The sequence below is a fragment of the Cyprinus carpio genome, chromosome A20 (assembly GCF_018340385.1).
Source record: "Cyprinus carpio isolate SPL01 chromosome A20, ASM1834038v1, whole genome shotgun sequence".
NCBI lineage: Eukaryota > Metazoa > Chordata > Actinopteri > Cypriniformes > Cyprinidae > Cyprinus > Cyprinus carpio.
The window spans coordinates 6,755,416-6,773,033 of record NC_056591.1 but is presented as its reverse complement, the minus strand read 5'-3'; the positions used below and the strand labels follow the sequence as shown (position 1 = coordinate 6,773,033).

Here is a 17,618-nt window from a genome sequence, read left to right as displayed (position 1 = left end):
ATTCATATGTACAGAGACTTTTATTTATTTATTTTTTTAGTGGGGGACAATGTAAAAAAAATGTAAAAATCTAATGTAAAAAAATTGTCAAGAAAACAATTAATAAGTAGTAGTAGAAAGTAGTAGAAAAAAAAAAATTTGAACAAAACTGCTTTACTGCTATTAATATTTGAAAAACCTTTGTCTGTGAAATGCATGTGATGCGACCTACAAAATTCATCAGGTTCAACCAACATGCAGAAAAAAAGCACATGAAACCGGATATGATATTATAGCAAGGACCACTGCAGACTCTTACGACTGTCCATCAAAGTCAATATATCTCTTGAAATATCATATCACAAAGACTTTTTATGACCAGTTTAGTTCAGGTTGTAAAAATGTTCTGTGGTAATGGTAATTATAAATTAATAATTCATTAATTTGTTATTATTCACAAATTTGAAAATAAATTTTTAATGTTGTAAAACTATTCTTGGAATTCATTTAGATTATGTATTCAATGTGCAAAGTGTTATTACCATCATAAAACTTGACATTTTCAAAATAATTAAATTGAAACATTTACTGAAATTGGTAGAAAAGTTTGTCAAACCCATACAAAACAACATTAGTACGAATAGTACATTTCTAAGTTGTCTAATGTGTTTTAAAATACTAAATAATAATATATTTTTCTTCATTATGAGCCCAATAGACTGCAGCTGAAAAGGAAAAGCATTCAAGAACATGTGAACGCCTCTGGGTAAAAAGTTTTTAAAAGCCATCAGGATGATAAACTATTGATGGAAAATCACTCAGGAAGAAGAAAGTGTGCGTTCCAATAAAACAACTGGATCTGTTACATCTCAAGCCTCAGTTAACCTCAGTGAAACACAAGCCCTCACCTGACTGCGATCCTTATCCACCTTTTTGAAGCATTTGTTTAGCGACAGATTATGACGCACTGAATTCTTCCAGCCAGTGGGGGCGCTAGCGAAGTAGGGGAAGTGCTCCAGTATCCAGCCGTAGATGTCTTTGACAGGAAGTCGCTTGGAGGGAGCGTCCTCTATTGCCATGAAGATGAGGCAGCTGAAGGAGTAGGGAGGTTTGCGGCTGGGCCCCGTGGACAGGTGGTAGGGTGGCTCGCTGGGCTCAGGGGAGGACGACGGCGAGGAGGAGGGCTCACGGCTACCGTTAGCATCCTGCAGGGGGCTGACGCTTCGCAGACCTGAGTGGCCCAGGCTGGTCAGAAGATCCGTGCTCTCGTGCAGCCAGCTGAGGCTGGTCAGCTCCTCGTCCTCGGCCCGGCTGAGGGAGGCAGACAGGGCCAGAGAGAGGTCAGCTGCCTCGGTGTCCTGGTAGAGCTGACTCAGACCCCGCGCCACGCTCCCACTGCTGGGGCCCTCGGCCTTCTTCCCTGGGGGCATGACCACTGGACCCATGCAGCCCTCGGCTCCTGCAGAGACACAAGACAACACTCTGTAAAGTGGTTGCTAGTTTTCATGGGGAAAAAATTGAAAACGCTTATTTGGGGCTCTTATATAAGTTGAATCTGTTTGCATCTGTGGACAAGCAGTTCACACACAACTGTGATTTAAAATGGCATTTAAAAATGCTTGTTTGTGCTTGTCTGTAGGGCTGCATAATTTGGGATTATATACCAATATGATTTATTATGATTAAGTTTATTAAATAAAAACTATTAAACTATATAAAGAAATCACAACTGCAATATTTCACTATTAAATAAAGAGATATTTAAGAAAATAATATAATTATAATAATTTAAATGATTTAAAACGATTGAAAACTGCATTTAAAAAGGCACCCAGGTTTCATACTATCAAGTTTCATAAATAAATAATATGTTAAAAATAGTAAAAAAAAAAATTAAAAAATTACAATTGTACTTTCATTGTACACAAATAAACTAAAATATAATCATTTAAAATTAAGTATTTAAGAAAAATAAAATTATAATACTTATTCTTATTAAATAAAATATTAAATGAAATATGAAATTATAATTGTAATATTTCCCTCTGAAACTTTGATTCCACTAATTTCACTCTAAAATGTAATAATAATATAAATATAATAATTTAAATTATATTTAATAATAAATAAAATATTAAATGAAATAATAATAATAATAATAATTATTATTATTATTATTGTTGTTATTATTAACTAAAATAATATTAAACAATATATGTATGATTGGAATTTCACTCTAAAATAAAAAAATAGTATTTAATAATAATAATAATAATATTTTTACAGTATAAATGTAAAATTACAATACTTAATTACTTTCTTTTCGATTAAATCATCAAGCTATTTTCTGGCATGAACCTGCAAGGAGCCCTTTAATCTCTCTCTCTCTTTTTTTTTTTTTAAACAATAGTTCATAAGGAGCTTCTCATTACAAGTTTGTGAAGCATTTACTGTGAATCAAGTCTCTCTTAGACACAGAAAACACCTGACCATGAGCTGCTTGTGTTTAAAGGAACACAGTGCACTGAAAAATGCAGCACGTTTATTTATTTAATCAAAACACAGCCTTTGCAGTTTGTTGATTTATTAAATTATCCGCACAGCACACAGATTTATAAAAATAAAACTCCAGTACTCCAGTAAACATACGCTTAGTAAAAGTTTGTCTGGTTTGTGTATTTTGTAGGATCAACAAATACACAAGGCTTAAATCACTGCATGCTCAGTTAATCTCTTATATTTGTAGATATTTGTTCCCATGAAACAAATGCATACTCCGTGAACTCCTAGAGAGAAATGAGAATGAAAAATCAGCATGAGAACGGGAACCCACTTCCATATTTCAGAGGTGATGTCAGCAAACAGACAAAATGCAGTTAATTCAAGCTTAATCTAGTCCAATTCCAAATACAGTGTAAATGTTGTTTTCCAAAGAAGAAAGAAATGATATGGGGTCGGAATGAAATGAAGGTGAGTAAACAATAATAAAGTTTAAGGGTTATAAATTATGTGTTATAAAGGTTATAATAAATAAGGTGTTATATATATTCTATGAATACAGTGACCAACACTGTTTAAATAGAAATGTATATATAAATGACTCCCATACAACATTTCTACCAAAGTCTAATCGCTGGGTTAGCATTACAAGCCAAAAGTAAATCGTGGAAAATCAAAAGATTAATTGCGACGAGTTAAATGGAAACAAAGATGTTTCAGATTAAAAAATAAAACAGATAATTATGAGATAAAAGAAATAAGGCCACAAATGTGCAGTTTAAAGCCACATTATGAGCTATAAAGTCATTATGAGAAATAGGAATTGCACTTATGAAATATAAAGTCGCAATTATGAGAAACAAAGTTATGGGAAATAAAGTCACATCTGTGGGATACAAAGTCACAATTGCGACTTAATTTCCCATAATTATGAGAAGTTGTGAGATGTAAAGCCACAATCACCTTTCTTTCCAGGCTTCCATAGAAAAATGATGTTATAAATGATGCAACCTTTTTTACAAGGGAAAATCTGATGAACAATTCACTCACAGCAGCAGCAGCAGTGTGTGTGTGTGTGTGTGTGTGTGTTTGAAGTTTCTTGGTGGTAAGGTTAGCAGGAGGTTGGATTTTAAAGGAAGTAATCCTGACGCTATCTGAAGATGCATAAAATCTAAATACGAACTTATCACACACTGCCCAAGTCACAGTAGGAAATCCAGTTAATCTCTCCCTACAGCATTACCCATCACTTTTAACTCTCTCTCTCTGACACCCATGCCAACATGTATTCACACACAATTATACATATGCCATACATGCATGCCGCGCGACGTGCCGGGGGCAGCACCCCCCTGATAACACGATTCAATCAGTCAATAACAGCACACGCAGCTGAGCACTCCTTGGAAAATGCACAGTCACGCCTCAGGGCTGCTTCTGACACTCGCGCTCACATGCCAAAGCAGCAACTCTCTTCACTTGCATTGATTGACAGCTGACAGCTTGCTCTGCATGGCTAATCCAGCATCTGTATCCACAGCAACGGAGCGAGAATATTATCCAGCCTCACAATCTGGAGCAGAGATTCCCTGGGGTCAGTCGAGGCATGGCTGCGTTTATAAGGCAGATGATACAAATGTGGACGACATCACATCCACATCACAAGCGAGGAAAACAAACTCGCGGCTTTCCAGCTGGAAACAACAACAACATATAAACAATGACTGTGGGTTTTCTAAAACTAGAATACAGTAGAAAACTGTTATAGTGCACTATTTGATCCTGGTCTATGAATGTGTACAATAATGAGATAATAATACCAATAAAAAAGTATTTTAGTCGTATAATGATGGTAATATTAATTATTACCACAGTATAAGGGGGAAAAACATACATTATGATCAATCTGTTCTGAGGAATATAATATTTTCTAACTGCATATTAAATGAAAAAATATATCTCTGCAAAAAAAAAAAAAAAAAAAAAAAAAAAAATTGCTGAAACCAGCCTAAGATTGTTGTCTGGTTTTAGCTGGTCTTCCAGCCTGGTTAATGCTGGTTTGAAAAGGTTTTGTCCACTTCTTTAGCTGGTCAGGCCGGTCTTAGCTGGACAGGCAGGGAGACCAGCTAAAACCATCTACATTCAGCTTAAACTAGTTAAGACTAGCTTAGGCTGGTTTTAGCTGTAGGTGGGGGGGGGGGGGAGGGGGGGGTTCAGCAGGGATATAAACAAAACATACATTTGTAAATGTAATGGACTGACACTTCAAAGGGTTACAATGTGACGCTGTTTTCTAGGAACATATCATTCAGGGGTTTAAAATGTGAATATGTTTTCTAGGAACATATTATATATATATATAATATATATATATATATATATATATATATATATATATATATATATATATAATTATATATGTATATATATATATACATACATACATACACACACACACAAACACAAGCACACACTGATACGCAGTTTTGCTTTTTGTGTATCGATGGTGGCGCTGCCACAAAACATTACATCTGACAGAAAAGGGCCAGCTAATTTTACTGTTGCTATGACAACAAACTACTCGAACAGGGTTCCGTTGGGGCCGCCAGTGAACTTCCCTTACGCTTAAGTATCAACTACATTTTACATTTAGAAAGTTTGAAACCAGTTTTGTTTAAGCCTTTGAGGAGCGCTCTGAAATAAGGGGAATTCAGCGAGATCTTTCAGGTGAGAGTTGTGACAAATGACCAAAGAGTTCTGAAAACTGGAAACAACAGCTCGCCCGACTGTCCATTAGTGCCTCAAATCTAACACACGTATCAGCTCAGAACAAAAGAAACTTCAAAACTCAGTGTCTGCTTTGTAGATACTGCAAGCTTGCTGCATTTGACAGCTTTAGTTACAACAAATGTATAAAACGTACCATGGTATTATTATGATGTTCTTTGATGTACCTTGGATAACTATGTATATACTATGGCATATAGATATTATTTATTTATGTTATTATTTGATTATATTTTTTATGTTTAGGTTTTCCCTATAAAAGCTTATGTAATTATATTGGGGAAACTGCAAATAAAACAAGGCAATTTGCCTTTTGTTTTTATATTTTATTTTTTATTTAGATTTATTTTACTTCACAAATGGAACAAGGGCTATAAAAAGACGGAAGGTTGTAAGATGATGCAACTACCATTTAAAAAAAAAAAAAAATCATCACTGACCAGATTAAAATCAATATAACTAAAATGATTATATTATTAATTAAATTTGTATATAATTAGTTTTGTTTGGCTTTCTTGTACACCTGTTAGACTTTGCACAAATTTTTAAAAAAGAAACAAAACAAAAAGCAAAGCAAAAAATTAAAAATAAATAAATAGGGGTGGTAAACATGACCAAATTCTAACATCATATTTTATTTCATGATAACAGTATATATCATGATATAGTTATTTTTGTTTTAAGTAAGGTTATGATATCAAAATGCTTGATACTGTTGAAATTTCATAATTCATCAATTTTGATATCACAAAAAAATACAAATACAAAAAGAAACATGGAATAGACCTACATGAAAACATTAGTAGTAAGAAATACTACTTACATTATATGATATGTATGTTATATATTTAAAAAACACTGTATAGTCTTCACTGTGTAAATTAAAGCGGTCATATGATGTGATTTCAATTTGTCCTTTCTTTTTGGAGTGTTACAAGCTCTTGGTGCATAAAGAAGATCTGTAAAGTTACAAAGACTAAAGTCTCAAATCCAAAAATATATTCTTTATAAAAGTTAAGTCAACCACGCCCTCCTAAAACGGCTCATTCTAACACACCCCCACGTCTACATCACGATGTGGGAAGATTTGCACAACACCGCCCAAATATTCACGCAAAGAAAGAAGGTGTAACTTTTATTCCCTCTGCTGCCGCCGGCACCATGTTATGGAGTCGCTGTGTGTTTGTTGTGAAAGCGAAACTACTTTGTTTGGTCTTCCAAAAGAGGACACAACTAGAAATCAGTGGTTAAGTTGTATCTACAACACTGTTCCAGAACAGTTCAACACAAATATTCAGATGTGTGCAGCACATTTTGTGGATGATGAGGACTGTTTCCTGTCAGAGTAGCCTACAATGCCGGTGTCTGTTTTTATAAAGTGGGGCAATTCCAACTTTGCAAGGACAGTCTGGTGCTTCTGACTCACAGTCTGTAAGTATGTTTTCATATGTAAAGGATTTGCCACTGATGATTCGAACGCGAGTTTTGAGCAGTGCAGAGTAGTGCTTGTTGTTTGTCGTTTCTCTGATCACAAATGCAGACATGGTTTTATGTTTACGTGGCGCAATACGCAACATGTAAAAAAGACAGTATAAGTTATTATAATCAGTAATTATGTCTCCACTGGATACAACAAATGCCTTGTTTGTAATGGGTTTTATTGTTTTTGTCTCGTCGCGCCGGGGCACACGGCATCACAGTATGTTAAAGGGCATAACATTTCTGTCACACGCTTGAGGCATTCGGCCAATCACAACGCACTGGACAGCTGGCCAATCAGAACACTCCTCGCTTTTCAGAACGATGAGCTTTGTAAAAATCGAGGCGTTTCAGAAAGGCGGGGCATAGAGGAGAAACAATAATATACAGTGTGGAAAATAATGTGTTTTTTGAACCTTAAACCACAAACACATTGCAATACACCAAATACACAAAATAATGTTCTTTTTAGCAACGTCATATAATCCCTTTATATGTAGATTTATTCTTATTTACAAGAAATATTTACAAAAGTGATTCAGTCAAAAGAAGTGAGATATATACCAAAATATTAATATGAACGAGCGCTGTGTGAACAAAAGCCAGAACTAAAGCCGTGACGCAGTGATGACGCGCGTTATCACGCGACTCTTTTACCACGTGTTTTGAAGGCAGATCAGCGTTCGCGACAAAAAGAAATATGTGCAAACTGTAATGAAGTAGAGATCAGTTAGTTCCTCACTTTCCGCGCTGATGCTGAGATCGTTCGCCAGCTTAAGTGAAAGTTAACGTGCCTAGGGTTTTTGAGTCGTACATTACACATCACACCCTGATATCACGTGTCTTCACTGGACCTTTACAGGTTGTGTGTGAACGCAGGCACATATTCTGGGTAATCACTGGCAGTGTGAAAGGGCAAAATCTAGCGACCCGGGTACAAATGCCGGGACACATTACCCGTGTATTTGCCGGAATCGCAGTGTGAGTCCAAAATCAGTTTATCCTGTTTACTGGTATATAAACAAACATACAAATAAACCAAACCCAAAATAAAACGAAAGGCAAAACAAAACAATAAAAGCAAAGGAAAATAAATAAATAAAACATCAAAGAAGATATTTACCAGACGAAGGGGACAAGAGACTTTTCTTATAAATGAAAGCACCATGAGACATAAAAATTCTTTGTTTAATGCATTGCAAATGGCAACCACAAATAATATGCAATTAAGCACAACAGTTATTGCCAGGTTTTCTCACGAGTTAAGTCAAAACAAGCAAACATCTCAATGGACTTGAGTTCATTCAAAATATTTAAAACCTGCTAAACAAATCCTTCACAAAGACCAACAATAAAGTGAATTCGCATAACTCTGGGTTTGCATCTCGCTTATGAGATTTCAGTTCTGGTACGTAGAGTACAAATAATAGACCTTTGTCTCGATGTCAACACCAGCATTGAAAGGGATGGGAGATTCCCCCTCCTTTACAGCACTGAAAAAAACAGACTTGTTTAGTTTCCATTTCCTCAGTTCCCATGACAACAGTGTTAGGGCACACCAGGGCATGTACATACGGCCAACCAATCAGCCAAGCCATGTGCAGATCAAAGTATACAGTCCATCCTTTCAGCCAGCAACATCAGAAAAGTCCATAAGCAGTGGCGTCAAGGTGAAGGTTCACTGCCCAAAGGGGCCGGAGCGCACAGTGCTCCCTGCGGGGCTCGCAATGCAATAGACTCGGGGCAAGAACTTTCTCCGTTCCGTATGAACCGCTGCTACCCACAGGCTCTTACCGTTACAGCGCTCATTTGCTTTATTCCCCTGCTCCTGTTTCCTCGCTCCCTTGTCTGATCTGAGCTTAGTGAAGGTGACCTGACTGCTCTCAAGCCCGAGGGTCCGCAAGTGAAGTTTGGTGCAGAGAGTAGACCTCTACTCTCAGAAGTCAGGCTTAAAACAGCGCTGGCCCCGGGCCCCTGCATTCACAGCATGCACTGGCAGCATGCTAAGAGACGCTTACGCAGAGGGTCCCCTCTCTTTCTCACTCTGTTTTTCTCTCGATTACACAGTCTTTGCTTTTGACCTGAAAGGTATTTGATGGCAGTAATCGGGAAAGAGCACGGAGCCAAAAAGTCTCCCCTCTTTGCTTTTATATCCAGCATGACAGTATCTGCACAACACATAATTTCATCATAATATCAAAGCTTGTGTAGATCCTTTCTATGGACATACTGCACTGTATTGGAAAAGGGGTGAGACATTCCTGGTTGTGTATTAACCAAATACATGAGGTATATTACTTGGTCTAAGTACAGTCATATACAGAGTAGTACATAATATACAGGTTTCCTAGATGTTTTCTTTTTATGAAGTCTATTATGCTTGCTAAGGCTGCATTTATTGGATCAAAATATAGCAAAAAATAACTGTAATATTATGAAATATTACTACAATTAGAAATAATTGTTTTCTATTTTAATATATTGTAAAATGCAATTTATTCCGGTGATGCAAAGCTAAATTTTCAGCATCATTACTCCAGTCTTCAATGTCACATGATCCTTTAAAAATCATTTGAATATGCTGCTCAATAAACAATTATTATTGTTTTCAATTTTGAAACTGTTTTAGTGCTTAATGTTTTTGTGGAAACTGTGATACTTTTTTTCTGGATTCTTTGATGAATAGAAAGTTTAAAAATTAAATTAAATTAAATTAAATTTAAACAATTATTATTGTTAAAAATTCTAAATTGTATATCCTCTTTGATGAATAGAAAGTTTAAAAATTAAATTAAATTTAATTATATTCTCTGTATATGTTAAAATATTATTTTGATTTATTATTTTTAAATATATTAGTATTTATAAATATATTTTTACTTTAAAATTTAGTATCTTATTTAGTATAAATTTAAAATCTATAGACCAATAATGCTAGTGTTTAAAAGCTAAATTGTGTAGCTTTTATTTTGGTTAAAGCAACATTAATTATTCAGCAAAAACAGCAAATGGTCTAATCTGTCATTTTGATTTGTGTACTTTTTTAGGTGGTCAGACTTCTGACTGTGCTGAAACTGTACTTTACAGATAGTCCTATAATTTACTAGATTTGCATGATTATGACAAGAATTGAAAGACTGTATGCTGTGCACAAATACGCAACTGCTTTAAACTAGTCTCGGGCTAACACATAATAAACTCCACTTTGGAAAGAGTGTGATAACTGTATATTTTTATTGTTTATTTCCAGTGCTCTACAACTGCTGCATACTTCACTCGTAAGTTCATTACAGTTTATTTTTAGAAACCGAGGCACATGTGGAAATGATTTTCAGCAGTAAACATCAGTAGGCCACAGTTGCTGTCGATAGAGTTGTTATTAAACCTGAAATAGTCCCTTAAAGATTCACCACACCCAAAGGTCAATGACAGGACACTCAAAGTGTCCATTTATTCAGCAAACAGGAGCACAGCCTGAAGTTCGTCCCGCAGCAACCTAGCATTGCTACCAAACTCTTTCCTGGCCCTTGACCATCAGGAGAGAGAAGAAAAAAAGAACATCCTCTAGTCATTAGCAGCATTTCAAAGTCAACGCGTCCTCCAGCGTATGCTGCTTGACAGGTCCTGCCAGGGTAACGTGACTGAGGGATGATGGTACCATGATTAGACAGAAGCTCTAGGGAGAAGCCATGCATCCACGGATCTGAGCACAAAGGACAGGAGGAGGAGTGGAAGAGGAAGATGAGACGGTCCAGCGGCAGATACATATTCATCAAACGTGCCCTTTGTGATCTGTCAAACTCAAGACACCACACACTTCTGCTGTTCATCAAACTCGGCCGCTTCAGCAAGACCACCGCAGTCCTCAGCATCCTTGTGATGTCTGTTTGTTCAAACAATCCCGTTCACATCCTCCAGCAGTTTCAGTCCACTTCTTAGTCCACTACCTACACTGGCCAGGGAGTGGACTTTTTAAACGAAGGTGAATCATAAATGAAATAGATGGTGCCAAAACAGACATGGTGTGCTAAACAGCGATGTTGATGTTGATACACAACCTTGTAATCATGTCACACGTGGGTCGTGACGTGATGCTCATTTTTTGTCCCGTCTATTAATTTATTAAAAAAATACAATACTTGCCCTAAAAGCAAGTTATTTTTCATTGGCTCAAGTTAAAAAAAAACATAGTTGTGAATCATTACCCTAATTTTTTGTAATTGGATGAATTAAAAAGAAAAATTCAGTGTTGGTTACACTACATATTTTTAGAGCTATTAAATTTAAACTTTTTTTTAGAAAACCATATAAAACACTACAGTTCTAAGAAATCCAAATAATTTTTTTTAAACTGGATTTTTGAAGCATTTTCCTATTTTTTTTTTAAATCACAGACACTAAGTGGATCAAGGGCCTTGCTAATGCCTGTAAAACAATAAGCATAAGATATAACATAATATTTTTGATTTTGTGCCAGCTAAGAAACAAGCAAGAATGTAGACAAATTCATTATTCGTTGCTTATGTACTGCATGTGTGTGTGGACCTTTCCATACAAGTGTTAGTAACATATCAGACAGGAGAAACTAGACCAGCAATGCACTCATGACTGTCACAGCTGTTCATTCAAGCCCGTTCTCAGATGACCAACGCTATGAATGGAGCGGCCACAGTTTCAGCCGAAAGGACTATTAAGGTATAAACGCTGCGCTGCTCTTAAGCGAAGCGGCAGCGTTGAAAACAGATGATCCTCATTCCTGCTGTTGTTGGTAGGGAGTGAGTTCAGAGCCTCTCTCAGACTGTGTTCTGCTTTGCTCTGGTGTTTAAGCCCTGACATCATACAGGAAGGTATTTTTCCCCTTTGCATTGCCAAAGAACAGGCCCACGCATGGTCCAGACAGAGCAAAGGGAGACGCTCAGGAGCAGAGGGACAAGCTCATGAACATGTGACTGGAGAGATGGAACTGAGTCCACAAAAAAGAGAACTGAAACACAGTCCTTGTTGCTTGAGATACGAAATCCTAGTGAACCTGGATACACTGTGCACCTAGCCAGTGATGTAATCAATGCACCAGTAATGATAGAAAAAAAAAAAGTCATTTAGATCCACATGTGTGATTTTATTTGTGATGTTTTGCTCGGAAAGCAGATGATTGTTCTTCCTGCTGGAAATGATCAGAGCGCACTTGAGATTTGCCTTTAAAATACCTCAAAACAAACACTTTTTCCTGATCACTGTACCCTGACCAATACGACACCGAAGTGAAAAAAACATATCAACAAGGATGCAATAATAATAATAATAATAATAATAATAATAATAATAATAATAATAATAATAATATCAAAACATTCATAATATCACAAAATATATTAAAAAAACTATTTGCTGTTCGTTTTTTTTTTCTTTCTTCAAAGGATCATGAAGTAGTATCATGTTTTCACAAAAAAAAAAAACTGCTTTCAACATTGATAATAAGAACCATTATAAATTATTGAGAGTTTATAATAAATGTTCTAAGTATCAGAATATATGTTTTGATAATATAGATTATTGTAATAATAATAATAATAGCTTTATGACCGAACCTCATCCACTCACTGTTGTCACTTTGACATCAACTATAAGCCATATATACATAATGAATGCAATACATTTATGATGGATAAAATGAAGATATTGGTTCACATTAAATATCATGCTTCACTCAGAAATTACAAAACAACTTTTGAATAGCTTTTCAGAAAATCCAGCCTATGAATGTCTTACTTCTAGATGATTTTGAACATCAGGATTTTATTTATTATTATGTTGTCATTTATGTTGTTATATGTATATGTTAATGCTTTGGCAACATTGTGTTACACAGTCATGCTAATAAAGCTTAATTGAATTGGGGTGGGGGGCAGGGAGAGGAGACGAGATAAAAAAAAAAAAAAAAACAAGGATGGGAGAAAGAATGCAGTAAAGGATTTTTTCAGCTTTCTAGGACAACAATATAGCACATAAATCCAAATTATGAAATATGAATTATTGTGTTGGTATAGGACATATGAGTTCTGTTTCAAGGTCACACATAAACCAATTATTGAGATATAGTATGTATTAATAGTAATTTGTTTTTATTTTTATATTATAAAGCTTTAGTAATTAGTGTATTTTTGTAATTTTTATTAGTAGCCTATATTTTATATTTTATTAGCATTTTTATTAATACATTCTTGTTAGAATTTTTAATGTCAGTTTTAGTTTAAATTATTTCAGTTTTAGTTATTTTAGTATATCAGTTTAAAAAAATATATATATATATATATTATATATATTAATTATATATATAAAAGTTTAAGTTTTTTTATTATTATTATTTAATTTATTTCAATTAACAAAAATGTTTTTTATGGTTTTAGGAAACTATAATGACCCTGATTAAAACTCGTTAAAAATAATCGTCATGAATTGAAATTTTTATTTTTTTTGTTATTTTTTTTGACCCTGATTAAGACTTTTTAATAATTTTAGTTATGTATTTATAAAATGACTAATAAAAATGAAAAAACTACAAACTTACTCAAGGTTAAACTAAAATGAATCCTGAAATTATAAAAAATAAAAGCTAATTAAAAATGAACAAACACTTTTATATAACACTGAAATAATAAGCAATGACAGTGATGACCTAATTAAGCACCACTAATAACTTTCAGGTATAACAGATCCTGTTTAAACTATTTTAGAAAATGACAACAGCCCGGTGGTGAAGATGATCAATCACTTCTGAGTCACAAAGGCATGACATCATCATCACATGAAATGGGCTTTTATAGCTGCATATACTTCAGTCGTAAAGATAACCACAGTTAATCATTACTCCCGCTGACTGAGGGTTAGTTGGAAGAGAAGACATACTTATACAGAGCTCTATATGCTTCACATATACAGCTGCCCTAACACACACACACAGTACAGTTCCAACCACTTTCACCAGAAACCAGCCAGTAAATATTTATGAAAAATAAAAATAAAATCAGTCACTGACTCACATGAAGCGGCCGTCAACCAATCAGAAGCAGAGCTGCAGAGCAATCAGTCAGACTACAGCATGACATCATGAGTCATGACATCAGCCCCCGAAACTAAACACCCTCTCGCTCCTCGCTCTGCTCTTCCCTCTCAAATAAGTTCAAGGACACAGAGGAAACATATTGTTCAGGCTGTTTTCGCATCAGTCTGGCTGGTTTTGTGGCCTGAAACTCATTATCTTGGAGCATTACATCATATCGCTGAAAATGAGGGCGAATCGTTACAATTACGCACTTGTTTTCACAGTGCTCGACACATTTTGCTTCTTTAGATGAACTGGATTCACATTCCAGGACTGATCCTCACCAACTTTACACACTGTTGTATATTTATAGTGTTGTACACTGCATCGTACAGTACATTATATTGAATTGTGTGATATATTTTGAATACTGCTACATAGAGGGAAAAAAATCATTCCATGTATTTTGTCTTGTTCTCCAATAAAACTTAAATGAAATTAAATAAAATAACTACAGAAAGCAAGCTTTTGTATCAACTTCACTAAATTAAATTTTAAATCTGATTAAAAAAAATACTAATTTGCTTAAAGATATTTTACTTCAAGTAAATGCATCGTTTAAACAATTTTAAGATATTTTGACTTAAACAAGACAAAAATACTGAAAAGTGATAATATATCATTGATGTACTATAATAGATTTTGAATTTGATTTTAATTTCATAGTTTGATTTCAATCTAATTTTAGTTTTAGTAATTTAGCAATCTAAAAGTTTTAGTAATTTTTTATTTTTTTTTAATCGTTTTCTGAGATTTTTCTATAAATCTATATAGATGTTACACAGTGAAGATGATTTTATTTCAGTTAATATTTTGTTTCAAGTAACATTTTTTTTTTTCAGTTTAAGGTAGTATACACTGATACTGATTAAGAAAATTATTTTTATAGTCTGTCTATTATTTTTGTCAGACATAAAATTGAAATGAAAAAAAAATGTAAGTGTATATCATAATTTTATTGGTGGATTACCGCACTGAAACCGTTTCACTGTTGACCAGAGTATGCGAGCGGTAAAAAGTGAAGGCGAGATTTCACTTGAAATGAAAAAATCTGAACATCTGTGTTTTCTCACACATCAAGTTCGCTCAGAGCGGGGTTTCTCTTCTTTCCCGGGTTTTTTTCATTCTTACAATTGAAGTCAATGGTAACCAAAACTATTTGATTACCAACAATCTTCCAAATATCTTTGTGTTGTGCAAAACAAAGAAACGTGACAGATTTTTTAAACATTCCTCATGGGACCCACTGGTCCTCACATTGTAGCTGATTTCAGGTTTTACAGTCCTGTGGGGACATTTGACCCAAACACTCACACAAACTCATTCATAAAAACCAGCAAATACACATAAGTCTATATTTCAAACTGAGCACCACATAACAGCCTTAATACCACAAATGGAAAAACAATCTGGCTGATATCACTGTGATACAGTCACCCAAGAATCCAAATCAGCATCCCAGAAGTGTAAACAGACTCCACACACCTGCACACAGATTAATACACTCAAACACACACACACACACAAAAAAAAAAAAAAAAAAAAAGTGGCAGATAGTTAATGTGTAGTGTCAGCTTGTTTATGTTTTTGATGTGGTTCTAATCAGATCTGCCTCTCTTAACTAGTTTTCCGCCTGACAGACAACACACACACACACACACACACACACACACACACACACGCCTCCCACCATCTGTCCAGGCTATCACAGAGATCACAAGCAGTCTGTGGTAAACCTGTCTTCCCCACAGCAACGCTCCTGAGCTTCCTCAGACGAGAAGTTAATGACAAAACTGCGGTGTTTCCTTCCAAATCCACTGCAAACTTTTGCCTCACGTAATTCTCTCCTGATTTTGCACGGAACAAACAAGCCTTGAGCTCTTCTCCCTATAAAAACATTGAAGTATTTCCTTATTTACTGGAAGAGAGGAAGAGCAAAACAAGCGCGCGCGCACACAAGTATTTATTTCGTTCGTAGCGATGACTCATTTCCACAATCCTCTTGAAGACGTATGTGAAGACCGTCCCTACACTCCCAAACACACTCCAGCCTCCTTTTGTTGAAGCCTCTATAACAAACACCCTCATAACAGCGCGCACGCTTGCATTCGCACAATCGCGCGCGCGTGTGCCCTAAAGCGCAACAATCGGGTCACCTTTTAATCCCGATCCACTCTGAAGAAGCCCTTCCACATGTATTCCTGTCCTCCCGATGGCAGCGGGTCAGTTCCTGCACTTCAGTCCCTCCATTTCTGCGCCGCGCAGGGTTCTTGGAGTGACCACAACAACAGAGCTGCGTTCCTCTAGTCTCTCCCTCTCTCTTTTCCTCTCTCAGTTTGCCTGAGCAGGGGTGTGCGCTCAGGCTTAGGCAACCCCTGGAAGAAAATGCACCGCTCTCTGGGTCCTAGTGCTCATCTTGTGCACTCAAAAGATGCCATTGTCTGTGTCTGTGGGGGAAGCCCTGCTCACCAGAGGCTCTGTGGAGGCTGCAGGTGCCATAACCCAGTGGTTCTCAACCACATTCCTGGAGGACCTCACACTGCACATTTTGCAGTCTCCTTTGTCTGACACACCCATTTCAAGTGTGAATCAGGTGTGCTTGATTAAGGAGACATGCAAAATGTGCAGTGATGGGGTTGAGAACCACTGCCATAACCGTTAACGTGTCAGCACCGGGCGATTCGAGGACAATCGGTTATGCCCATAAATTTAATGCTGCCATGGAGAATGTGTTAAAGTATCAATTACAGAGTGATAAATAAAAGAAATAGTCTGATTTATGATTATGGCTGCTGCAGTTAACTGTATATATATATATAAAAAAGTGTCAACTACAGGATTTAAATTTACAAAAATTGGTGTAGAAATAATTTTCACTCAGAAACTGCTAGTAAATTTCACAATTATGTATCACAAAGAAATGTAACGCGTTGAAGTAAACATGAAATTTTAAAGTATGTATGACTGAAGTGGTATTTTCTGGTAAAACATAGGTTACTCCAAAACTATATTAAGATAAAAATCATTCTGTACTGTATACTGCTACTGTGTCATTTATAGATGCATTTAAATGTGCTTTATGTTTATGGCTAAAGGTCTTGATTTCCTGATTTATAACACAATAAAGTCGTTCAGCAACACTCAGATTCTTGGGTCGTTCTGGATGTGCAGCCTACAAAAAAATATGGAATGCAGTGGTCATGTATTTTAAACGTTATTTTTATTCACTGAAAATATTGTGATTGCATTATCAAGGGAAATAATCAACATAGTTTTTGTCATAATCGTGCAGCCCTGACCAAATAATGCAACTCCAACACTGACATTTGAGATGAAATCATTAAAGCTGAAAATATAATGAAAACCACCAGCTGTAATCTGATTGGCCTCGTCATGTACATGTTCTTATAAGTTTGCTCAGAAATAATAGCATACTATGTACCAGGTTTTCTTTCTGTTTTATAGGTTAATGGCATAATTTATTTATTTTTTCCTTATCTGAGCTATATACATATTTTTTTGTTCTAATCATCATATTAGAATGATTTCTGAAGGATCATGTGATGCTGAAGACTGGAGTAATGATGCTTAAAATTCAAATGGTCAATTTTGAATTGCAGTATGATACAATATTACAATTGTACGATATTGTTTATTTTATTTATTTTTTACTGTCTATATGATAAAATTAATGTAGCCCTGGTGATCATAAAAGAGAAAATCTAACCAACCCAAATTTTTGATTGGTAGTGTACATATCCACGAGCAGAAG

General features: G+C 35.4%; 1 protein-coding gene across 2 annotated transcripts in view; it reads right to left on the bottom strand.

The window, feature by feature from the left end:
* The window catches only part of LOC109053947 (forkhead box protein N3-like), a 29,992-nt gene extending 13,609 nt beyond the window's left edge, over positions 1-16,383 (bottom strand). The window contains exons 1-2 of one of the 2 annotated variants that reach the window (XM_042777495.1): positions 16,003-16,383; positions 888-1,438 (exon numbers count right to left, since the gene is read on the bottom strand). In XM_042777495.1, coding sequence (XP_042633429.1) covers positions 888-1,424 — 537 coding nt within the window. In that variant the 5' untranslated portion in view covers positions 1,425-1,438; positions 16,003-16,383. Of the gene's footprint in view, positions 1-887; positions 1,439-15,582; positions 15,716-16,002 lie in introns of those variants that run through there. The other variant, XM_042777496.1, reaches the window with a different exon arrangement.
* Between the last annotated feature and the right edge of the window lie 1,235 nt (positions 16,384-17,618).